Raw genomic sequence first — 21,055 nt, forward strand, 5'->3', positions numbered from 1 at the left:
TCAATACTGCACAGGGTCCTGAAATAACTCCACAGAGGCCAGGATCCCGTCACCAAGTCACTCTTTATTTCCACGTGGAGAGTTCCTTGACACTGATCCTGCTCCTCAGATGCTGCCTGACTGTGCTGTGCTTTCCCAGCACCACGCTCTCAACTCTGATCTCCAGCTTTTGTAGTCCTCACTTTCCCCCATCTCCCTCAGATCCAGCTCTCAGAGTGAGCAGAACCTCTGACACTCTTGTTTATACCTGTCAGCCAGGGCTCCCTGATTGGACCTGTCCAACAGCACCAGTTGGGGGAACTCATATTCTATGAAGTCCATCTGGCTGACCTCATTACAATCACTACAGGGGTTGGGCCTAGACGATGAGCTCTTTGGAATCTTGTCTTTGGAGATGTCAGCAAGTTACATTTCATTATTCCTCGTCACTTCACCCAAACTTTACTCCATGTATTCACTCCAATCACTTACCAACCTAATCATGACACAGTCATTGCTTCAACTCTGAATGTGGTAAAGCAAGGCTTGAACTCTCAACCTGCTGACTCAGAGGTGGAAGTGCTGCTAACTAAGTCAAGACTGAGACCAATATTCTACCCATTGTATTTTGTGCCTGTAGGTTGATTGACAATAGCATAGGTTCGATAAATAAAACTCACACTAGTCAGCGACACGGCTGACCTTTTACCCTAGCACTATTTTATCACGGTAATTCTGTGTCACACGAGGGAGCTTCCAGTGGTAGTGATTGGAACCAGGTGGATCTTGTTGACTAACCAATCCTTGATTGGGATTGTTAACCTGAGCCAGTCAGAAAGCCATGGCTGACCAATATAAACAGGGGATCACTCAGGTGTCAAAGAAAACAAAGAAAAAAAAGAAAATAAACAAGGGTGCCAGACATCGTGAAAAAAATAAACAGGGGATCAGGGAGAGGTGGGTGCCGCAGGGAGTGGAGTGCATCATTTCTCCCTCCAACTCTATTTTGATTTAGTCCCTACCCTCCCCTTCACTGTTTTGATCACACAGCACTGTCCCTTGATGTGAAGGGCAGTGTTTGTCACTGGCCACCCGGGTGTTTTCCTATCTTCCTGGTGGTGGAAATTGAATAAAGATTGGTGCACTTTGTGTCTTTCACTGTGTCTCACACCTGCACACACACACCATGGGTGCTGGGGAAAAAATAAGCACTACCGCACTTAGGTGGTAGTGTGGGGGTTAAAGGGGGAAAAAAAAGAAAAAAAAAAGAAAAAAAAAATAAAGCCAGAGGCACTGCCCTCTAAAAAAAACTAAAAAAAAAAAAAAAAATAAACAGGGGATCACTCAGGTGTCAAAGAAAACAAAGAAAAAAAAGAAAATAAACAAGGGTGCCAGACATCGTGAAAAAAATAAACTGGGGATCAGGGAGAGGTGGGTGCCGCAGGGAGTGGAGTGCATCATTTCTCCCTCCAACTCTATTTTGATTTAGTCCCTACCCTCCCCTTCACTGTTTTGATCACACAGCACTGCCCTTTGATGTGAAGGGCAGTGTTTGTCACTGGCCACTCGGGTGTTTTCCTGTCTTCCTGGTGGTGGAATTTGAATAAAGATTCGTGCGCTTAGTGTCCCTCACTGTGTCTCACACCTGCACACACACACCATGGGTGCTGGGGAAAAAAATAAGCACTACCGCAGTTAGGCGGTAGTGTGTGGGTTAATATAAAAAAGGAAAGTAAAAAAAAGAAAGTAAAAGAAAAAAAAGAAAAAGAAAACAAATAAATAAACAGGGGATCACTCAGGTGTTAAAGAAAACAAAGAAAAAAAAGAAAATAAACAAGGGTGCCAGACATCCTGAAAAAAAAACAGGGGATCAGGGAGAGGTGGGCGCCGCAGGGAGTGGAGTGCATTATTTCCCCCTCCAACTCTATTTTGATTTAATCCCTGCCCTCCCCTTCACTGTTGATGTGAAGGGCACAGCTTGTCACTAGTCACTTGGGTGTTTCCTATCTTCCTGGTGGTGGAAATTTGAATAAAGATTTGTGCACTTTGTGTCTCTCACTGTATCTCACACCTGCAACACACACAACATGGGGTGCTGGGGAAAATATAAGCACTACCACAGTTAGGAAAAAGAAATGAAAAAGATGAGGGGTGTCACTGGGGAGGCCAGCATTTATTGCCCATCCCAGAGGATAGTTAAGAGCCACATTGCTGTGGGTCTGGAGTCATATGTAGGCTCAACAAGGTAAGGATGGCAGATTTCCTTCCCTCAAGGGCATTAGTGAACTAGATAGGCTTTTCCATCAATTGCAATGGTCATCACTAAATTCTTAATTCCAGATTTTCTTTATTGAATTCAAATTCCATCTACCATGGCAGGATTTGAATCGAAGTCCCCAGGATATTACTTGAGTCTCAGGAATAACAGTCCAGAGATAATACCACTAGGCCATGGTCTCCCCATTTTCTTAGGCTGCTCAGTGTGTTAGGTTTTGTGTGACAATGCTCCTGTTAAAACTCACACAGCATCAATTTATAGTCCAACAGGTTTATTTGGACGTACTGGCTTTCGAAGTACTGCTTCTTCATCGGTTGGTTCTTCATCAACCAGCGCTTCAAAAGCTAGCGCTTCCAAATAAACCTGATGAACTATAACCTGGTGCTGTGTGATTTTTAACTTTGTCCACCCCAGGCCAACACTGGCTCCTCCAAATCAATGGTCCTGTTAAATGCCTGGGACACCATTGAACCAAACAAGGTGGCTCAGTGGTTAGCACTACTGCCTCACAGCACCAGGGTCCCAGGTTCGATTCCATCTTTGGGTGACTGTCTGTGTGGAGTTTGTACATTGTCTGCGTGGGTTTCCTCCAGATGCTCTGGTTTCTTCTCACAGTCCAAAGATGTGCAGGTCAGGCGAATTGGCCATGCTAAATTACACCATAGTGCTAGGTGCATTAGTCAGAGGGAAATGGGTCTGGGTGGGTTACTCTTCAGAGGGTTAGTGTGGACTGGTTGGGCTAAAGGGCCTGTTTCCACACTGTAGGGAATGGAATCAAATCGAATCTAATCAAAAGTGTCATATAAAAGCAAGTTGCAGTTATAGAATTACAGTACAAAAGCAGGCTATTCGACCCATTTAACATCTGCTCCAATGGTCCATGTTGGGTTTGAACAGTACTGGATGCTTAGGTGATGACCCAAAGTTGGCACTGTCATTGGCTGCATATTCCATCGCTTATTATAGTTATGGCCTTCCCAGCAGAGAGCTGGGAATTTCTACCCTTCCTAAGATGAAACAAAACACTGCATAGTTTGAATTTTTGTTTTCGGAACGTGGGTATTGCTGGCTGGTCCAGCATTTATTGCCCGTCCCAGTTGCCCTCAAGAAGGTGGTGGTGAGCTGCCTTCTTGAACTGCTGCAGTCCATGTGCCATGGGTAAATCCATGATGCCATGATTGAGCAAGTACCAGGATTTTGACCCAGCAACAGTGAAGGACTGGTGATATATTTCCAAGTCAGGATGGTGAGTGGCTTTGGAGGGGAACTTGTATCCCATATATCTGCTGCCCTTGTCCTTCTAGGTGGTAATGGCTGGGGTATGAAAGGTGCTGTCTAAGGAATTTCTGCACTCCCTCTTGTAATAGAACAAACTGCTGCTATTGAATGTTGGAGGGAGTGGATATTTGTGGATGTGGTGCCAATCAAGTGGGCTGCTTTGTCCTGTATGGTGTCAAATGTTTTGAGTGTTGTTGGAGCTGCACCCATCCAGGACAAGCAGGGAATATTCCATCACATTCCTAACTTGTGCCTCGTAGATGATGGAGAGGCTTTGGGGAGTCAGGAGGTGAGTTATTCACTGCAAGATTCCCAGCTTTTGCTCGTTTGAAGTTTGTTTATTATTGACGCACACTGTGTACGCCAGAGACAATGAGAAAGTACAATTGTACCCATTACAACATGAAAAGAATTAAATTCTGAATAAAAAAGGATGTGTCAGTTCCAGGAACTGATTGTGGACACGGGTTTGCAAGGGGGCGGGTTTCTGTGCTGTTGATAGTTTCACATGCAAGAGTCAGTCCTGATGCCTGGCTGTGCCCGACCTTCAGTGCTTTCCTGGGAGATCCAATTGAATCTGTTGCTGGACGGGATTGTATACTTGGTCGGTCCCAGCCACTTCCCGGCACTCTGCACATTGCGGGCATGATCAGTAAGTTCCCTGTTGATTATTTCCTCGCGGCTACTAAGAGTCTGTGAGCATTGAGTTTTGAAATGACATTAAACTGCAGCTGACATATACCAAAACCTGTCCTGCTGAGCCACTGCCAGTCAGGCGACATGTGAATGCAATTGATGAGTGAGTTCCCACACAGCGCTATTGATTTTGCAGCGATGTTATTCAGAGACTGGGGTCAGTCGACTGACATTACAACTTGACGATCTAAGGGAAAAAACTTATTGAAACTGTTCAAGACTGTTTCACGGAGTCATTTAGAAAGCATATTTGGGTTATAACTAGTGAACTCTCTGGTGCCAGCCGTAAGCCTTGGACTAATCATAGGAGAGAGAGAGAGAGAGACTTGCTCAGGATGAAGTGAGATTGATTGCAAAAATATGTGTTTGTTTTGAACTGTGCGGTTTCTGTCAATTGGACTGAAGGAACCTAACTCCAAAGGATTAGCAGGTAAGACATTTTACAAAAGTTGCTTCGTTTGTTTGGACCCGTGCTGGGAAGTTTGCAAAGTGCCTTTCTGGCATTAGCATCAAAGTTGAGTCATAAAGTCATGGTGGTGGAGGCTGTTACATTTGCAACATTTAAAAGGCATCTGGATGGGTATATTAATAGGAAGGGTTTTGAGGGATATGGGCCGGGTGCTGGCAGGTGGGACTAGATTGGGTTGGGATGTCTGGTCGGCATGGACGGCTTGGGCCGAAGGGCCTGTTTCCGTGCTGCACATCTCTATGTCTGGTTGGAATTGTAGAATCAAGCAGCAGCGAAGAAGACCCTTTTGTCCCATTGTCTTTGTACTCGCTCTTTAAAAGGCCTACTCAGCCAGTCGCAATCCTCCTTGCTGTTTGTTATCATTGCCTTTGCAAACCCCTTTTCCAGGTTATTATTGGGTCTGCTCCGAATGCCCTCTAAGACAGTGCACTCCAGATTATAACAATTTGTTCGATTGGAATAACCTATTGTCTCCTTTGGTACTATTATCAGCTATCTTCCATCATTGCCCTTTCTCTTTTTTGAATTTTCTGCTAGAGGAAAAGTTCTCCTTATCTACTCAAAAACTCCTGAAAAGTGCTGTATAAATCCAATTCCTTGTTTATTTTAAACACAAGCTCTAAATCATTGGACTGGCTTTTTGGTTTTATTTGCAATGCCATATCTGCTGAGTTTCATGAGTGGATGCAGCTAGTGTTACACTCACTGCTACAGAATGTCTATCCTGCATCTGCAATTCGAGAGCATCTAACACCACCATCTTCAAGCCACTCACATCCTGACTTGGAAATATATCACTGGTCCTTCACTGTGGCTGGGTCAAAATCCTGGTACTTATTCAATGCCAACCTTGCCAGAGATGCCCGTGAATGTATAACTTGTCATCGAAAACGGACTCCTTGTGGATATAATCTAAGTGTACTCTCTCACTTCTTCCTATCAGAGTTCTCAGATCTCACACCAGAGGAAAACGAAGAGCTCAAGAGAGTCCGTTTGCATAAGGAAGAGCTGCAGAACGACATTCAGGTAGGAGGGGGATCATGGACCATTTAAGAACACGTGTCCTTTGTACACCAGTCGTGAAAGTAAACAAATCCTGAAACAGATGCTGCAAATCGGAAACAAAAACAGAAAACGGCTGGGAAAGCTCAACAGGTCTGGCAGCACCTGTGCAGAGAAACCAGAGCTAACGTTTCAGGTCATAGAGTCATAGAGATACACAACGTGGAAATAGACCCTTCGGCCCAACTCGTCTATGCCGACCAGAGCGTCGAGTGACCCTTCGAGTGACCCTTCCTCAGAACCGTTCTGACCAGAGGCGTTAACTCTGACTTCTCTCCAATGAAAGTAAACCGATCGGTGCAGCTAGCACTTAGGAAGGCAGTTGGTATGTTGGCCTTCATTACAAAAGGATTTGAGTTCAGAGGTAGGGATGTCTTGCTATAATTAAACATGCCCTTGGTAAGACCACACCCAGAGCATTGTGTGCAGTTTTAATCTACCTCCTTAAGAGAGGATATCCTTGCCATAGAGGGAGTGCAGCGAAGGTTCACTATACTGATACCAGGAATGACAGGACTGTTCTATAAGGAGAGTTTGGTTCAACTGTGTCTGTATTCACTAGAGTTGAGAAGGATGAGTCATAGAGGCATAAAGATATACAGCACGGAAACATACCCTTTGGTCCGACTCGTACATGCCGATCAGATATCCTAACCTAATCTAGTCCTATTTACCAGCACTTGGCCCATATCCCTCCAAACCCTTCCTATTCATATACCCATCCAGATGCCTTTTAAATGTTGTAATTGTACCAGCCTCCACCACTTCCTCTGGCAGCTCATTCCATACACACACCACCTTCTGCGTGAAAAGGTTGCCCCTTAGATCCCTTTTATATCTTTCCCCTCTCACCCTAAACCTATGCTCACTAGTTCTGGACTCCCCCACTCCAGGGAAGATACCTTGTCTCTTTATACTATCCATGTCCCTCATAATTTTATAAACCCCTATTAAGCCACCCCTCAGCCTCCGATGCTCCAGGGAAAACAACCCCAGCCTGTTCAGCCTCTCCCTATAGCTCAAATCCTCCAAACCTGGCAACATCCTTGTAAATCTTTTCTGAATCCTTTCAAGTTTCACAACATTCTCTGTTTGAAACTTATAAAGTCCTAACAGGGCTGGACACACCAGATGTAGGGAGGATATTTCTCTTGGTCAGGGTGTCTAGAACCAGGGGGTCACAATCTCAAAATATGGGGAATTAATTTAGGATTTCTTCAGTCAGAGTGTGGTCAGCCTTGGAATTCAGTACCAGAGTGGAAGCTGGGTCACTAAGTATATTCAAGAAAGAGATTGATACATTTTCAAATATTAAAAGCATTAAAGGAGAGGGCGGCAACATGATGTAGAGAAGATCAGCTATGGTCACATGGAATGGGAGAGCAGACTTGAAGGGCTGAATGGCCTACGTTTGCTCCTAGTTTTATGTTTCTCAGGGAAACTGCAAGCACCCCCAAAATGGGGTATACTTTAGTCATTCAACTTTCTATTGCTGCCCCTTGCCTGTTCCTCAGAGATATTTAAATAACATCACTGGGGAATATATTGTTCTCTTTCAAGATGGCAGCATCAGTTATTGAGCTGTTAGCCGTCCAAATGACAGATGACCAGATCACATGGATTAATAAGAAATAGGAGCAGGAGTAGGCCATTTGACCTCAAGAGCCTGCTCTGCCAATCAAACATGGCTGATCTAATGGTGCCCTTAACCCCACTTTACTCCCTGATTCCTGCTGCCCACCACAACCCTTGTCAATCGAAAGTCCATCTGACTCAGCCTTGAATATATTTCATGACCCAGCCTCACTGCTCACTGGGGAGGCAATTCCAAACAATTCCTCAGAGAAGAAATTCCTCCTCATCTCCATCTTCAATGGTAGATCCTTTGGTTCGAGACTCCCCCATGAGGGAAGACAGCCTTCTCAGTGTTGTCTGGTCCAGTGCAGAACATAAAGATTATCTTTGACAAGTGAGCTAGAATTACCTTGAGAATGCTCTTCCATGAACCTGGTTTCCCAGTTATTAACATTGCCTGGTCTTAAACCAAGGAGCTGAAGATTGCAGAGCTTATCAGATAAGATCTGGTACAGCAGTGTAGTACAAACATTTCTGGATGGCCAGTTATTGCAGATCCATTGAATGGCTATGGCAAGGGAACTATTAAACCAAAGAGGATAAGAGCAGGAGGAGGCCATTCAGCCCTTCAAGTCACTTCCACCCTTCATCATGATCATGGCTGATTGTCCAACTCAATAGCCCAATCCTGCTTTCTCCCCATAACCTTTGATCCCATTCACCCTAAGTGCTACATCTAGCCATCTCTTGAACACATTCAATATTTCGGCATCAACTACTCCCTGCGGTAATGAATTCCACAGGCTCACCACTCTCTGTGTGAAGAAATGTCTCCTCATCTCCATCCTAAATGGTCCACCCTGAATCCTCAGACTGTGACCCCTGGTTCTGCACACACCCACCATCGGGAACATCCTCCCTGCATCTACCCTGTCTAGTCCTGTTAGAATTTTGTAAGTCTCTATGAGTTCCCCCCTCGTTCATCTGAACTCCAGCGAAAACAATGCTAACCTAGTCAATCTCTCTTCGTACGCCAGTCCCACCATCCCCAGAACCAGCGTGGGAAACCGTCATTGCACTCCCTGGAGAGCAAGAGCATCCTTCCTCAGAAAAGGAGACCAAAACTGCCCACAACATTCTAGGTGTGGCCTCACCAAGGCCCTGTGTAACTGCAACAACACGTCCCTGCTCCTGTACTTGAAACCTTTTGCAGTGAAGGCCAAGTTACCATTTGCCTTCTTTACCGTCTGCAGCACTCTATCTGCCTCAGGTGTAGGTAGGCTCCATTGTGGCTATCCATAGGGAGTTGGATAATTATCTGAATAATTACCACCTTTTGGGCCCTTCCTGTCCATGTCAGCTCTCTGCAACAACTAACAGCTCATCCGAATTAAATAAAAACAGAAAGTACTTGAGAAACTCAGCAGGTCTGGCAGTATCTGTAGAGAGAGAAATAGAGTTAACATTTCAGGTCCAATATGACCATTCTTCAGGATTCTGAAGATAATTCATTCATATTTCAAATACTAATGATTTGTCTCTCCGCAGATGCTGCCAGACCTGCTGAGTTTCTCCAGCATTTCCTGTTTTTATTTCAACTCTCCACAATCTGCAGTATTTTGCTTTTATGTGACGGCTCATCACCTACTGTATTGCACTTTGCCAGTACCCCTGCAAATCGTTTTCTCATCAGATAATTATCCAAATCCCTGTTGATAGCCACAATGGAGCCTGTCTCCAGCACACTCTGAGGCAGTGCAGCCCAGATAGAGTCATAGAGACTTACAGCATGGAAACAGGCTCTTCGGCCCAACTTGTCCACGCCGCTCTAGATCCTAACCACTCGCTACGTAAAACTTTTATTTGCACACTTTGCTGTTGCTTCTTTTGCCATTTACCTCAGGTCTGTGTCCTCCTGTTTTCAACCCCCTGCTGTTGGTGGGAACAGTTACTCTCTACCTATCCTCATGCTTTGAACATCGCTGTCACATATCCTCTCACGTTCTTTCCTTTGAAGGGAACAGCTCTGGTGTTACCCAGTACTATATAAATGAAGTCCTGCATTCCAGAGTCTATTCTTGTAAACCCTTTCGACCTCCACTTAAAAGTGTCACACCTTTTCTAATAATGACCTGAGTGTGACTTGATACTTCATTTTTGGCCAAAATAGTGCTTTATAAACATTTGTCGCAACTTAATTGATTATTTCCTTTGTCATTCAATTTATCAAACACAGGATCCAAATAAGCCCTTTAGAACCCCTTTCTAATCTACCCTTCCACCTTCAATAACATCCAGGTTAGTCTGTTCTTTTAGATTAGATTGCCGAGAGTATGGAAAAGGCCATTTGGCCCAACAAGTCCACACTGTCCCTCTGAAGAGTAACCCACCCAGACCCATTCCCCTACATTTACTCCTGATTAATGCACCTAACACTATGGGCAATTTAGTATGGTCAATTCACTTGACCTGCATATCTTTGGATTGTGGGAAGATACCAGACCACCCAGAGGAAACCCAAGCAGAAACAGAGAGAATGTGCAATCTCCCCACAGACAGTCGCCCGAAGTGGGAATCAAACCCAGGTTCCGGGCGCTGTGAGGTAGCAGTGCTAACCACTGAGCCAGCGTACCACCCATCTCATACCTACTTTTCTTCTTTTCCTCTCTCCTCATGCCTGTGGTGCACAGCGCAGATGTGGTATGTGTTTACATCTATTTCCATAACTCATTTTTTCTGAAACAAGTTGTAAGTGAGGCTCAATCATTTGAAGAGTGTTGTTGCTTTAAGAATTCGATATGTGGATGGGCCAAAAGCCAGGATATCATCTCATGACCAGAAACTATTATCAGTCTGCATTGCAGCACCCAAGACCAAGCACATGTCTAGGGATTACGCAGTAATAGTTATTTTAGTTTTAGCTATAAATAAACCCAAAATGGGACACAGAGCAGAAGTAAGCCATTCAGCCCATTGAATCAAGTAAACAGAATCCATGTAGATTGTCCTGAAAACATAAAGAGTCACTACAGCCAGCTTGTCACTGGAGGCTTTTATTTGAGGGATGCCATTCCAACTTTATTTCCATTCTCTCATGGGGTGAGGGCATTGCTGACTGGGCCAGCATTCACTGCCCATTCCTAATTACCCAGAGGGCAGTTAGGAGTCAACCACATTGCTGTGGGTCTGAGTCACATGTAGGCCAGACCAGGTTTAGACAGCAGATTTCCTTCGCGAAAGGACATTTGAGACCCAGATGGGTTTTTAACAATAATCAGCAATGGGTGCATGGTTGACATTGGTCCAGATTTTTATTGAATTCAAATTGTCACCATCTGGCATGGTGGGATTTGAAGGCATTTTGCCTCTCCCCATGTTTCCGAGCAAAATGAGTCACTTCCTACTTTCTGTCTATTACATTCTCTCTCTGTCACATACCCTCTGGTCAACCTATCACTATCCTCCTCGCACTCTGAAAACTGAGCCCTGTACATCCAAGTCTGGATTCTTAATGTACATCAAAAGACGCAACTATTCCAATCCTGACCCTTGGGAAACCTCATTCTATATCGTCCTCCAGTTCAAAAACAAACAAGCATGTGTCTCTGCTCTGTGTTGCCCGTCACTCGGCTAAATGAGTAGTTATGCTGCCAGTTCCCTTTTATTTCCCAAGATACAGCTTTGTTGGAAAGCTTATTCTGTGGAAGTTTCTGAAATACCATTTAGCAGTGAATGTATCCCACGTCCCTCTTGCTGTTTCTCTTGCCAGGGTCCTTACCCTAATTGCGAACTCTCTCTTGCAGAGACTGAAGATGGAAATTGCAAAAGTCATCACTGAGCTTGAGAACTTTAATCACACAGAGGAAGGGTGAGTAGTGAACAATTACTAGACAAATTCAGATCATCTATTCCAGGGCCTCAGGATTACTAATGTGGAGAATGCCGGAGAAACTCAACAGGTCTGGCAGCATCTGAGGAGAGAGAGCAAGAGAGTTAATGTTTTCAAGTCCAGTATGACATCTTCAGAACTTTTATTACAGTTGGGAAGGAGTCTGTCATGATGCACCAAATATTCGTTGAAGGAAAAGTTTTTAGAAAACATTTGTTGAAAAAAATCTACCCATCCTGGTAGTCACACCATATAGAGCCATAGAGTCCTAGAGATGTACAGCATGGAAACAGACCCTTCGGTCCAACCCGTCCATGCCGACCAGATATCCCAACCCAATCTAGGCCCACCTACCAGCCCATATCCCTCCAAACCCATATCCCTCCAAACCCTTCCAATTCATATTCATATTTCAAAGGCATTTGAAATGTTGCAATTGTACCAGCCTCCACCACTTCCTCTGGCAGCTCATTCCATACACGTACCACCCTCTGTATGAAAAAGTTGCCCCTTAGGTCTCTTTTATATCTTTCCCCTCTCACCCTTAACCTATGCGGCCTAGTTCTGGACTCCCCAACCCCAGGGAAAAGACTTTGTCTATTTATCCTATCCATGCCCATCATAATTTTGTAAACTTCTATAAAGTCACCCCTCAGCCTCCGACGCTCCAGGGAAAACAGCCCCAGCCTGTTCAGCCTTTCCCTGTAGCTCAGATTCTCCAACCCTGGTAACATCCTTGTAAATCTTTTCTGAACCCTTTCAAGTTTCACAACATCCTTCCGATAGGAAGACCAGAATTGCACGCAATGAAGATAATGGAGTGTTTTTTGGCTAATTGCAGTGTTCAATCTCTATCAATGTGTTTACAATCAGATGCAGTCTAACTATAAGTCTGGAAGTCATAGATATGTCACTTGATCTAGAACTATATGTGCGTGTGGCTTTCCTGTATACCCTTGTAGTGAATTCTCCATTATAGTGAACACTATATAGGACAAACAGGAAGACAGCTTACAATCCGCATACATGAACATCAACTAGCCACGAAATGACACGACCAGCTATCCTTAGTAGCCACACACGCAGACAACAAGCAACATGAATTCGACTGGGACAACACTACTATCATAGGGCAAGCCAGACAGAGAACAGCCAGGGAATTCCTAGAGGCATGGCATTCATCCACAAACTCCATCAACAAACACATCGACCTGGACCCAATATACCAACCACTACAGCGGACAGCTGAAACTGACAACCGGAAGCGGCAGGGACAGACCACTATAAACACCGGAGGAAACATCAAAGAAGCGCTTCGCAGGAGGCTCCCAAGCACTGATGATGTCGCCTAGCCAGGGGACGAAACGTTTGCAACAAAAACGAACAGAACCACAGCAACGAGCACCCGAGCTACAAATCTTCGCACAAACTTTGATGTTTGTGTCAAATATTGATAAGTTGGTTCAGCTGTTTAGCTCACTTGCTTTCATTGCTTAGACCTTTGAGTATAGGAGTTGGGATGTTATGTTAAGGTTGTACAAGACACTGTTGAGGTCTCTTCTAGAGTATTACACCCAGTTCTGGACGCCCTGTTGTAGGAACGATATTATTAAGATGGAGAGGGCTCAGTAATGATTTACCAGGATGTTGCTCTGAATGTTGCGTTTGAGTTATAAGGTGAGCTGAGACCTTTTTCATTGGACATAGAAAGTTATATAAATTTTTAAAATCATGAGGGTTATAGGTGTCTTTTCCCTAGGGTGTGGGATTTCAAGACGAGGGGCATATTTTTAAGGTGAGAGAAAGATTTAAAAAAAGACATGGGGGGCTATGTTTTACTTTGAGAGTGGTTCCTGTGTGGAATGAACTTCGAGAAGAAATGGTTGATGTGGGGACAGTTACAATGTTTAAAAGACATTTAGTCAAGTACATTGAGTCACAAAGCACAGAAGTAAACCCTTCGGTCCAACCAGTCCATGCTGACCATAATCCCAAACTAAACTAGTCCCACCTGCCTGCTCCTGGCCCATACCCCTCCAAACCTTTCCTATTCCTGTACTTATCCAAATGTCTTTTAAACATTATAATTGTACCACGTCCACCACTTCCTCAGGGAGTTCATTCCACGTGCGAACCACCCTCAATATAAAACATGTGCCTCTATGTCTTTTTTAAATCTCTGTCCTCTCACCTTAAAAATGTGCCCCCAAGTCTTGAAATCCCCCATCCTAGGGAAAAGACAACTCCCATTAACACTAACTATACCTCTGGTTATTTTATAAACCTCTATAAGGTCGCCTCTCAACCTCCTACACTCCAGTGAAAAAGGTACCAGCCTATCCAGCCTTTCCGTATAACCCAAACCTTCCAGACCCAGCCACATCCTGGGAGACCTCTTCTGAACCCTGCCCAATTTGATAATATCCTTCCTGTAACAGTTTGGAGGGATATGGGCCAAACGCAGGCAGGTGAGACTAGTTTAGTTCGGAATTATGTTCAGCATGGACTGGTTGGACCGAAGGGTCTGTTGCCATGCTGCATGACTCTGAGAGATAACGTATGGTGGAAGGAGTCTTGTGAGAAACATAAACATTTGAACTAAAATGAGCTGCTTCTCTAAATTTTATACAAATTTAAAGAGTTAGTCAGGAGGTAAAGAACCCACTTTGGGAAGCATAGGCCCAAAATCACCTGTTCTTCCCAAACATGATACGTGTCATGTGTCAGGTGAGACATGGGAAGGTGATAGCCACGTGCCATTATCAGTAGCCTGTTAATGCAGAGACCCAGGTAATGTCCTGGGAATCCAAGTTTGAACCCTGCTGTGGCAGATGGTGGAATTTGAACTCAATTCAGTCTGGAATTAAGAGTCTAATGATGACCATGAAAGCACTTGCTGATGGATGAACAAAAGCTCATCTGGTTCACTAATTCAGGGAAGGAAATCTGCTGGTCTGGCCTACCCCACAGTAATATAGGTGACTCTTAACTGCCCTCTGGGCTACAAATGTTGGCAGAATAAATTTCTCAGGTCATTGGATTCCCAAGTTATTTACTTCTTTACATTGAGATTATAAGATTTGAAAGAAAAGAAGTAATGAGACGTGGTGTGTCACTGGCAAGGCCTTCATTCTTAATTGCCCTTTGTGCAGCTGACAGAGGGACAGGTAAGATCTAGAGTCATACATTGGCGACTGGTTGAGGATGGCAGACATTTTTCATTCACTCGTGGGACATGGGCATCGCGAGGGCCCAACATTTATTGCCCATCCCTAGTTGCCCCCTTGAGAAGGTGGTGGTAAACTGCCTTCTTGAACCATTGCTGTCCATGTGAAGTAGGTAGACCCACAATGCCCTCAGGGAGGGAATTCCAGGATTTTGACCCAGCGACAGTGAAGGAACAGCGATATATTACCAAGTCAGGATGGGGAGCGACTTGGAGGGGAACTTGAAGACGGTGGTATTCCCATGTATCTGTCGCACTTGTCCTTCTAGACAGTAGTGATTGTGGATTTGGATGGCAATGTCTAAGGATCTTTGGTGAATGTCTGTAATGCATCTTGCAGGTGGTGCATACTTCCTTTCCTCAAGCCTATTAGTAAAACAGATGCGCTTTTATGACAATTAATTTATTATTGAATTAAAATTTTGTTGGCTGTAGAATTTGAAGCTGTATCTCAGGGAATAAACCTGCACCCTCAGACTACCAGTCCCAGTCTCATTACCAGCAGGTCACTAAGTAACCACCTCTCCCTGACCATGAGTGACCATTGCCTTTTCTGGCTGTGGTTTGCGGGTGCTAAGGACTGGAAGTTCCCTGAGCTTCAGAAGTCTCTTTCTGCTGACAGTAGACTTATCCATTTACTTGCAGCCACCTGAACAGTTTCTGGCAGGCCTCAAGGTGATAGAGGTGCTGAAATATATATCCAAAAAAAGGTTCAAAATGCTATTCTATTTCTAGTGGGTTTTAAAATTGATGTACTTTCCTCACCTCGGTTCTTCATTATTTATTTAAAGAGCCTGGTTGCCATGGACACCACAAAACACCTTTTGCAAGTGTGACACCACAACATATATTTCTGTGAAGAGGGCTTTTGTGGGGCAGTGGTACTGTCCATGTCTCTGAGCCAGGAGGCCTGGGTTGAAGTCCTATTTGTTCCAGAGGTGTGTCATAAAATGTCAGCGCAAACTGACATGAAAATAATGTGACTCAATGGGTCATAACACATGGACACTTCTTGATCTCTTGTGGCATGTTGGTAATGTCACAGCCTCTGGACCAGGATGCCAACTTCAAGTCCCATCTGCCTCAGAGGTGTGTAACAATGTCTCTGAACAATTGGTCATGGACTCCCTACAGTGTGGAAACAGGCCCTTCAGCTCAACAAGTCCACACTGACCCTCCGAAGAGTAACCCATCCACAACCATTCCCCTACCCTATTATCCTATATTTATCCTTGACTAATGCACCTAACCTCCACATCCCTGGACACTATGGGTAATTTAGCATGGCCAATTCACCTGACCTGCACATCTTCAGACTGTGGGAGGAAACTGGAGCACCCGGACGAAACCCACACAGACACAGGGAGAATGTGCAAACTCCATACAGACAATTGTCCGAGGCTGGAATCGAACCTGGTTCCCTGGCACTATGAGGCAGCACTGCTAGCCACTGAGTCACCATGTTGGTGGATATTATTACCAGTGGATATTATCAATATTACTAGCCATATGTGATTATGCCTCACCTGGGGATTTGCCTCCCTGAACCTACTCACCCTCTATTCTCCTTTTTGAGATGCTTCTTGAAGCCTTCCCTTCATCTACCAATCTCCTTGTGGGCGTCAGTACCAAATTCCGTTCGGTGAAGTGATGTGAGATATTTTACGGTTGTCTGTTATGGACCAGACCCCCTCAGAAATATTTTAAGAAGGTGGCCCGAGATCCTAAAATGTTCTTATTCTAAAAGGCAAATGTAAAAGTGTCTCAGAATACAATGCAACTGGTCAAACTGGCAGAACACCATTTATCTAAACACGAGCAATTAAAATACGACCAAAGAAAGAGGAATTTAGAATAAATTAATGGATGGGAATCTGAGCAGAACAATAGATACAGTAAACATTACTGTCCCAATATTGTAACATCCCATAAACACACCCTTTGACAAAAAGGAAAACTCTCACACAGATTGTCACATGCAGTTATTGTCGTACAGTATCGAGTCAGACCCTTTGGCCCAAGTTCTCTAATCCAGGAGGAAAAACCATCAAGAGAAAATTCAGAGAGTGCAGCAGTCAAGAGACATTCACGGACGCTCCCAGCTCTTTAGAGACCTCAATAGCTTCTGCTTAAATCTAAACCTAAAACTGTAAATAAAACTAGAAATCCTGGTCTGGGAGGGCTGGCCACACCCAGGCTGCTTCCATTGTCCCAACTTTTAAAATAAAAATACCCAATCCATCACAAGTTGTTCACTTGCTTAGAGACAGCGCTATACCTTTTCCTTACAACCGCTCTTCAAAACAAAACCAGAACAAAATAATCTTTTAAAAGACACAACATCGTCACATGTCAAAGACTTGCATTCTTTCTCTGGTTGGCCAAATGAGCTCTACACCTGCACGCACTCTATCTCCCAATGTTCAATGACATCCAAACTCGTCACCAGCCCTCCCCAGTTGTTACTAAATTAGCAAACTGCTTACCTGATGCCCTGAAGGAGCAAATGTTCCTCCAATTAATTATTGAGAAGACTGAAGCTATTGTTTCTCGCTGCCCACCTTTCCAAACTCAGTTGCCTAACTACCTGTTGGGATACGATGGCATGTACCTTTTGATGGCATATACCTTTTGATGGCATGTACATTTTGATGGGTTAGGATTAGGACCCTGGAGCAACCTCGTGATGATGCCACAGAGTTCCAGGATTGTAAGAAGGCAGTTCACCTTCACAAGGGGCAATGACCATGCGTAACCAATGCTGGCCTTGCCAGCCAGAGTTACATCCCAGGAATATATTCAAGAGAAAAAAATCCTAATCATATCTTTTTGATTCAGGCCAGAGTTAAAATTGCAGGAAAAGAATGTGCCGTCATTTAATCCCCATCTGCTTATTGTGATGATGATGTGGCTTTAAGAGGTGTATTGTATCCTGGTTACATTTTGAGAGAGATTGAGTTAGAGACATTGAGCTGTCTGTGGTTACCTAAACAGCTTTGGCGGCCTTGGGGTGTTTTGTTTTCAAAAGTTGGAACAATAGATGCAACCTGGATGGGTGTGACCAGCTCTCTCAGACTAGGATTTCTAGGTTTTTTTAGGGCTAGATTTAAGCAGTCACTGTTGGAATCTCATCACGGCAGAAGCTGCTGGAGTTTTGAAGAGGTAGAGGCTATCTTTTCCCTCTCTCAGTTACAGCTAGAAGCTGGGGTTTCTCTCTGCTGCTGGGTTACCTGACAAACAAATCTACTTACTGAATTTGCCTTTTTGCCAAGGGATGTGTTTATGGGATGTTACTATTTTGGAACAGCTAATTAGTAATAGTTACTGCAGCTATCATTCTGTTAAGTTTTCCAATAGAGTTGTTATTCCAAATTCCTCCTTCTTTGGTTGTATTTTAACTACAGTGTTTGAACATAATATATTTTTCATGTCGAGTAGTTTGACCAGTCGCATTGCATCTGGAACACAGAACATGACATTTGCCTTTAAAATAGGGAATCGTTGGGGCCTAGGCAACCTTCTTAAAATCTTTTGAGGGGTCCGGTCTGGTTTGGAACATTATTTACAGAAGGATCCCTGCTGTCTCTGGGTTGGTGGTTTCATTGCTAATTTTTTTAAATGTTTTTATTTTTATTCACATGTGGGATGCGGGTGTCACTGGCAGGCCCAGCATTTATTGCCTGTCCCTAGTTGCCCCCTTGAGAAGGTGGTGGTGAGCTGCCTTCTTGCAGTTCATCTGCTGGGGGTTGACCCACGATGCCCTTAGGGAGGGAAATTCCAGGATTTTGACCCAGCGACAATGAAGGAATGGCGATATATTTTCAAATCAGGATGATGAGTGGCTTGGAGGGGAACTTGCAGGAGGTGGTGTTCCCATGTATTTGCTGTCCTTGTCCTTCTAGATGGGTTTGGAAGGCGCTGTCGAAGGAATTTTGGTGATTTCCTGCAGTGCATCTTGTAGATTGTAGCAGCGGCGTGTACACTGGTGGTGGAAGGATAAATATTTGTGGATGTGGTGCCAATCAAGCGGGCTGCTTTGTCCTGGATGGTGTGGATCTTCTCACGTGTTGGAGCTGCACCCATCCAGGCAAGTGGGGAGAATTCCATCACACTCCTGACTTGTGCCTTGCCGATGGTGAGCAGACTTTGGGGTGTCAGGAGGTGGGTTACTTGCCACAGTATTCCTAACCTCTTACCTGCTCTTGGATCTATTGCAGTTATATTGGAAGTCAAGTATAGGTATTGAATAAGTAAGTAACCCAGGTGACCTTAACTGGTCCTTTTGGCTGTTACTGCTGGGAGAATGGTATCATGGCAACAGCAGGTGCAGTTAGTTTACAACCACTTCAATATCAGAGAATTAGGAAAAAGTAACGGTAGGCAATCCTCTCGCCTGTTATTTACATTTGAAATATCAGAAAAAAGAAGGTAGCCTGCTCAATCTGGGACAATGCTGTTGCTCCAAGATGTTTCCTTGAAGACAGGGCCCAGTTCGGATTCGAGTTCAATGTTGAGTGATTTTCCTCACGGAATTTTCCCTCCCTTTTCATTTAGCACACTTGCGGAGAGGAACAAGCTGATGGCCATGGGAAAGAAGAAATTCAACATGGATCCCAAGAAGGTATTCAGTATTCGATTTGGTTTTCTATTGATTATTCTCTATGTCCCATCCCTTTCCAGCACCAGCGCCTTCCTTCTTCGTTCTCTTCTGCCGCTGATCTATTTCTTTCCCAACTTCTGCTGTAAATGGGAGTTACACTTAATGGTAAGGTCCTAGGGAGTGTTGCTGAACAAAGACACCTTGGAGTGCAGGTTCATAGCTCCTTGAAAGTGGAATCTCAGGTGGATAGGATAGTGAAGAAGGTGTTTGGTATGCTTTCTTTTATTGGTCAGAGTATTGAGTACAGCAGTTGGGTGGTCATGATGCGGCTGTACAGGACATTGGTTAGGCCACTGTTGGAATACTGCGTGCAATTCTGGTCTCCTTCCTATTGGAAAGATGTTGTGAAATTTGAAAGGATTCAAAAAAGATGTACAAGGATGTTGCCAGGGTTGGAGGATCTAAGCTATAGGGAGAGGCTGAACAGGCTGGGGCTGTTTTCCCTGGAGCGTCGGAGGCTGAGGGGTGACCTTATAGAGGTTTACAAAATTATGAGGGGCATGGCAAAATCTTTTCCCTGGGGTTGGGGAGTCCAGAACTATAGGGCATATTTTAGGGTGAGAGGGTGAAGATATAAAAGAGACCAAAGGGACAACTTTTTCACACAGAGGGTGGTACGAGTATGGAATAAGTTGCCAAAGGAAATGATGGAGGCTAGTATAATTGCAACATTTAAGAGGCATTTGGATGGGTATATGAATAGGAAGGTTTGGAGAGATATGGGCCGGGTGCTGGCAGGTGGGATAGATTGGATTGGGATATCTGGTCCATGGACGAGTTGGACCGAAGGGTCTGTTTCCATGCTGTACGTCTCTATGATTTATGACTCTATGGTGGGAAATTGGACTTGAAGCCCAAGATCCGCTATGATTCTATTGGATAGAGGAACAGGCTTGATGGGCCAAATGGTCTGCTCTGCTCCTATTTCTGGTGTCCTTGCCTTTTTGTTCCGCCCTATTTCTAAAGACGTCAATGGCAGATGCTCAATGATTAGAATCCATACCATTCTATGTTGCTTTCATACACACTTTAGAATGGTACAGCACAGAAGGAGGCCATTCAGTCCATCCAGCCCGTGGCTGCTCTTCCAAAAAGCAAAGGTTAATCCCAACTTCCTCTCTCCAGTTTTGAGGACCAGTAGTCCGAATAGTGAAGGGAATGGAACAAATAAAGTTCCCTGGGAGTTGTTTGCTCAGTCCTTCAGAGTCAGGGATGAAAGATTCGATTCAATGAAAAAAGATAAAGCCAGAGAATAGTTCTTCACTCAAAATGATAGTAAAGCTGCAGAATGGGGTTACAAGGGAAGGTATTGGATTAAAATGGGACAATCTTCTGGACTGAGAAGAGATTGAAGAATACAGCGAGACCATCGAGAAAAACAGTCCTGGCTTTCTTAAGCCACTTCCTCAGTGCAGCTTCACTGTCCACTTGGATCCCTGAAAGGGCAATTATATCGCTGTTCCTTCAGTGTCATTGAGGCAAAACCCTGGAATTCCCTCGCAAACGACATTGTAGGTCAACCCACAGCAGGTGGACTGCAGCGGTTCAAGAAGGCAAGGTGAGGAAAGGGTTAATGCCTGCGCTGACTCAGGATTGTCCACAGTTACATTTTTTTGTGGCACGCTTAGCAGTGATGACAGGAAACCATAAGAAATTCACAGAGTCACACTGCAAAAATAATTTGTCCTTCTGCACCTCACCATCGCCCAATACCCTTAGATTAGAATTTGCAGAGTTTAAAGTATTCCGTCAAGGGAAGCATCTCTAACATTTGATGGGTCTTCCATTTCGAGAGGTTAACTGTTCTTTGGTAACATTTTCTCTCATTCTCACAGACCTCTCTAACGTCTCCGAGGGAAACTGCTGTCCTTATCTGGTCTAGCCTCCATGTGACTCCAGACCCACAGCAAAGTGGCTCACTCTGAAACTGCCCTCTGGGATGG

At 44.4% G+C, this 21,055-nt stretch overlaps 1 protein-coding gene across 3 annotated transcripts in view; it reads left to right on the forward strand.

The window, feature by feature from the left end:
- The window catches only part of LOC122542234 (cytohesin-3-like), a 71,578-nt gene that overhangs the window by 28,692 nt on the left and 21,831 nt on the right, over positions 1 to 21,055 (forward strand). Inside the window, exons 1-4 of one of the 3 annotated variants that reach the window (XM_043679755.2) lie at positions 4,032 to 4,187; positions 5,644 to 5,726; positions 11,141 to 11,205; positions 19,007 to 19,073. In XM_043679755.2, coding sequence (XP_043535690.2) covers positions 4,181 to 4,187; positions 5,644 to 5,726; positions 11,141 to 11,205; positions 19,007 to 19,073 — 222 coding nt within the window. In that variant the 5' untranslated portion in view covers positions 4,032 to 4,180. Of the gene's footprint in view, positions 1 to 4,031; positions 4,188 to 4,246; positions 4,662 to 5,643; positions 5,727 to 11,140; positions 11,206 to 19,006; positions 19,074 to 21,055 lie in introns of those variants that run through there. The other 2 variants (XM_043679756.2, XM_043679754.2) reach the window with 2 other exon arrangements.

Source organism: Chiloscyllium plagiosum, unplaced genomic scaffold (assembly GCF_037043375.1).
Source record: "Chiloscyllium plagiosum isolate Xiang-an unplaced genomic scaffold, Cpla_swu_hap1 HiC_scaffold_33, whole genome shotgun sequence".
NCBI classification, from domain to species: Eukaryota; Metazoa; Chordata; class Chondrichthyes; order Orectolobiformes; family Hemiscylliidae; genus Chiloscyllium; species Chiloscyllium plagiosum.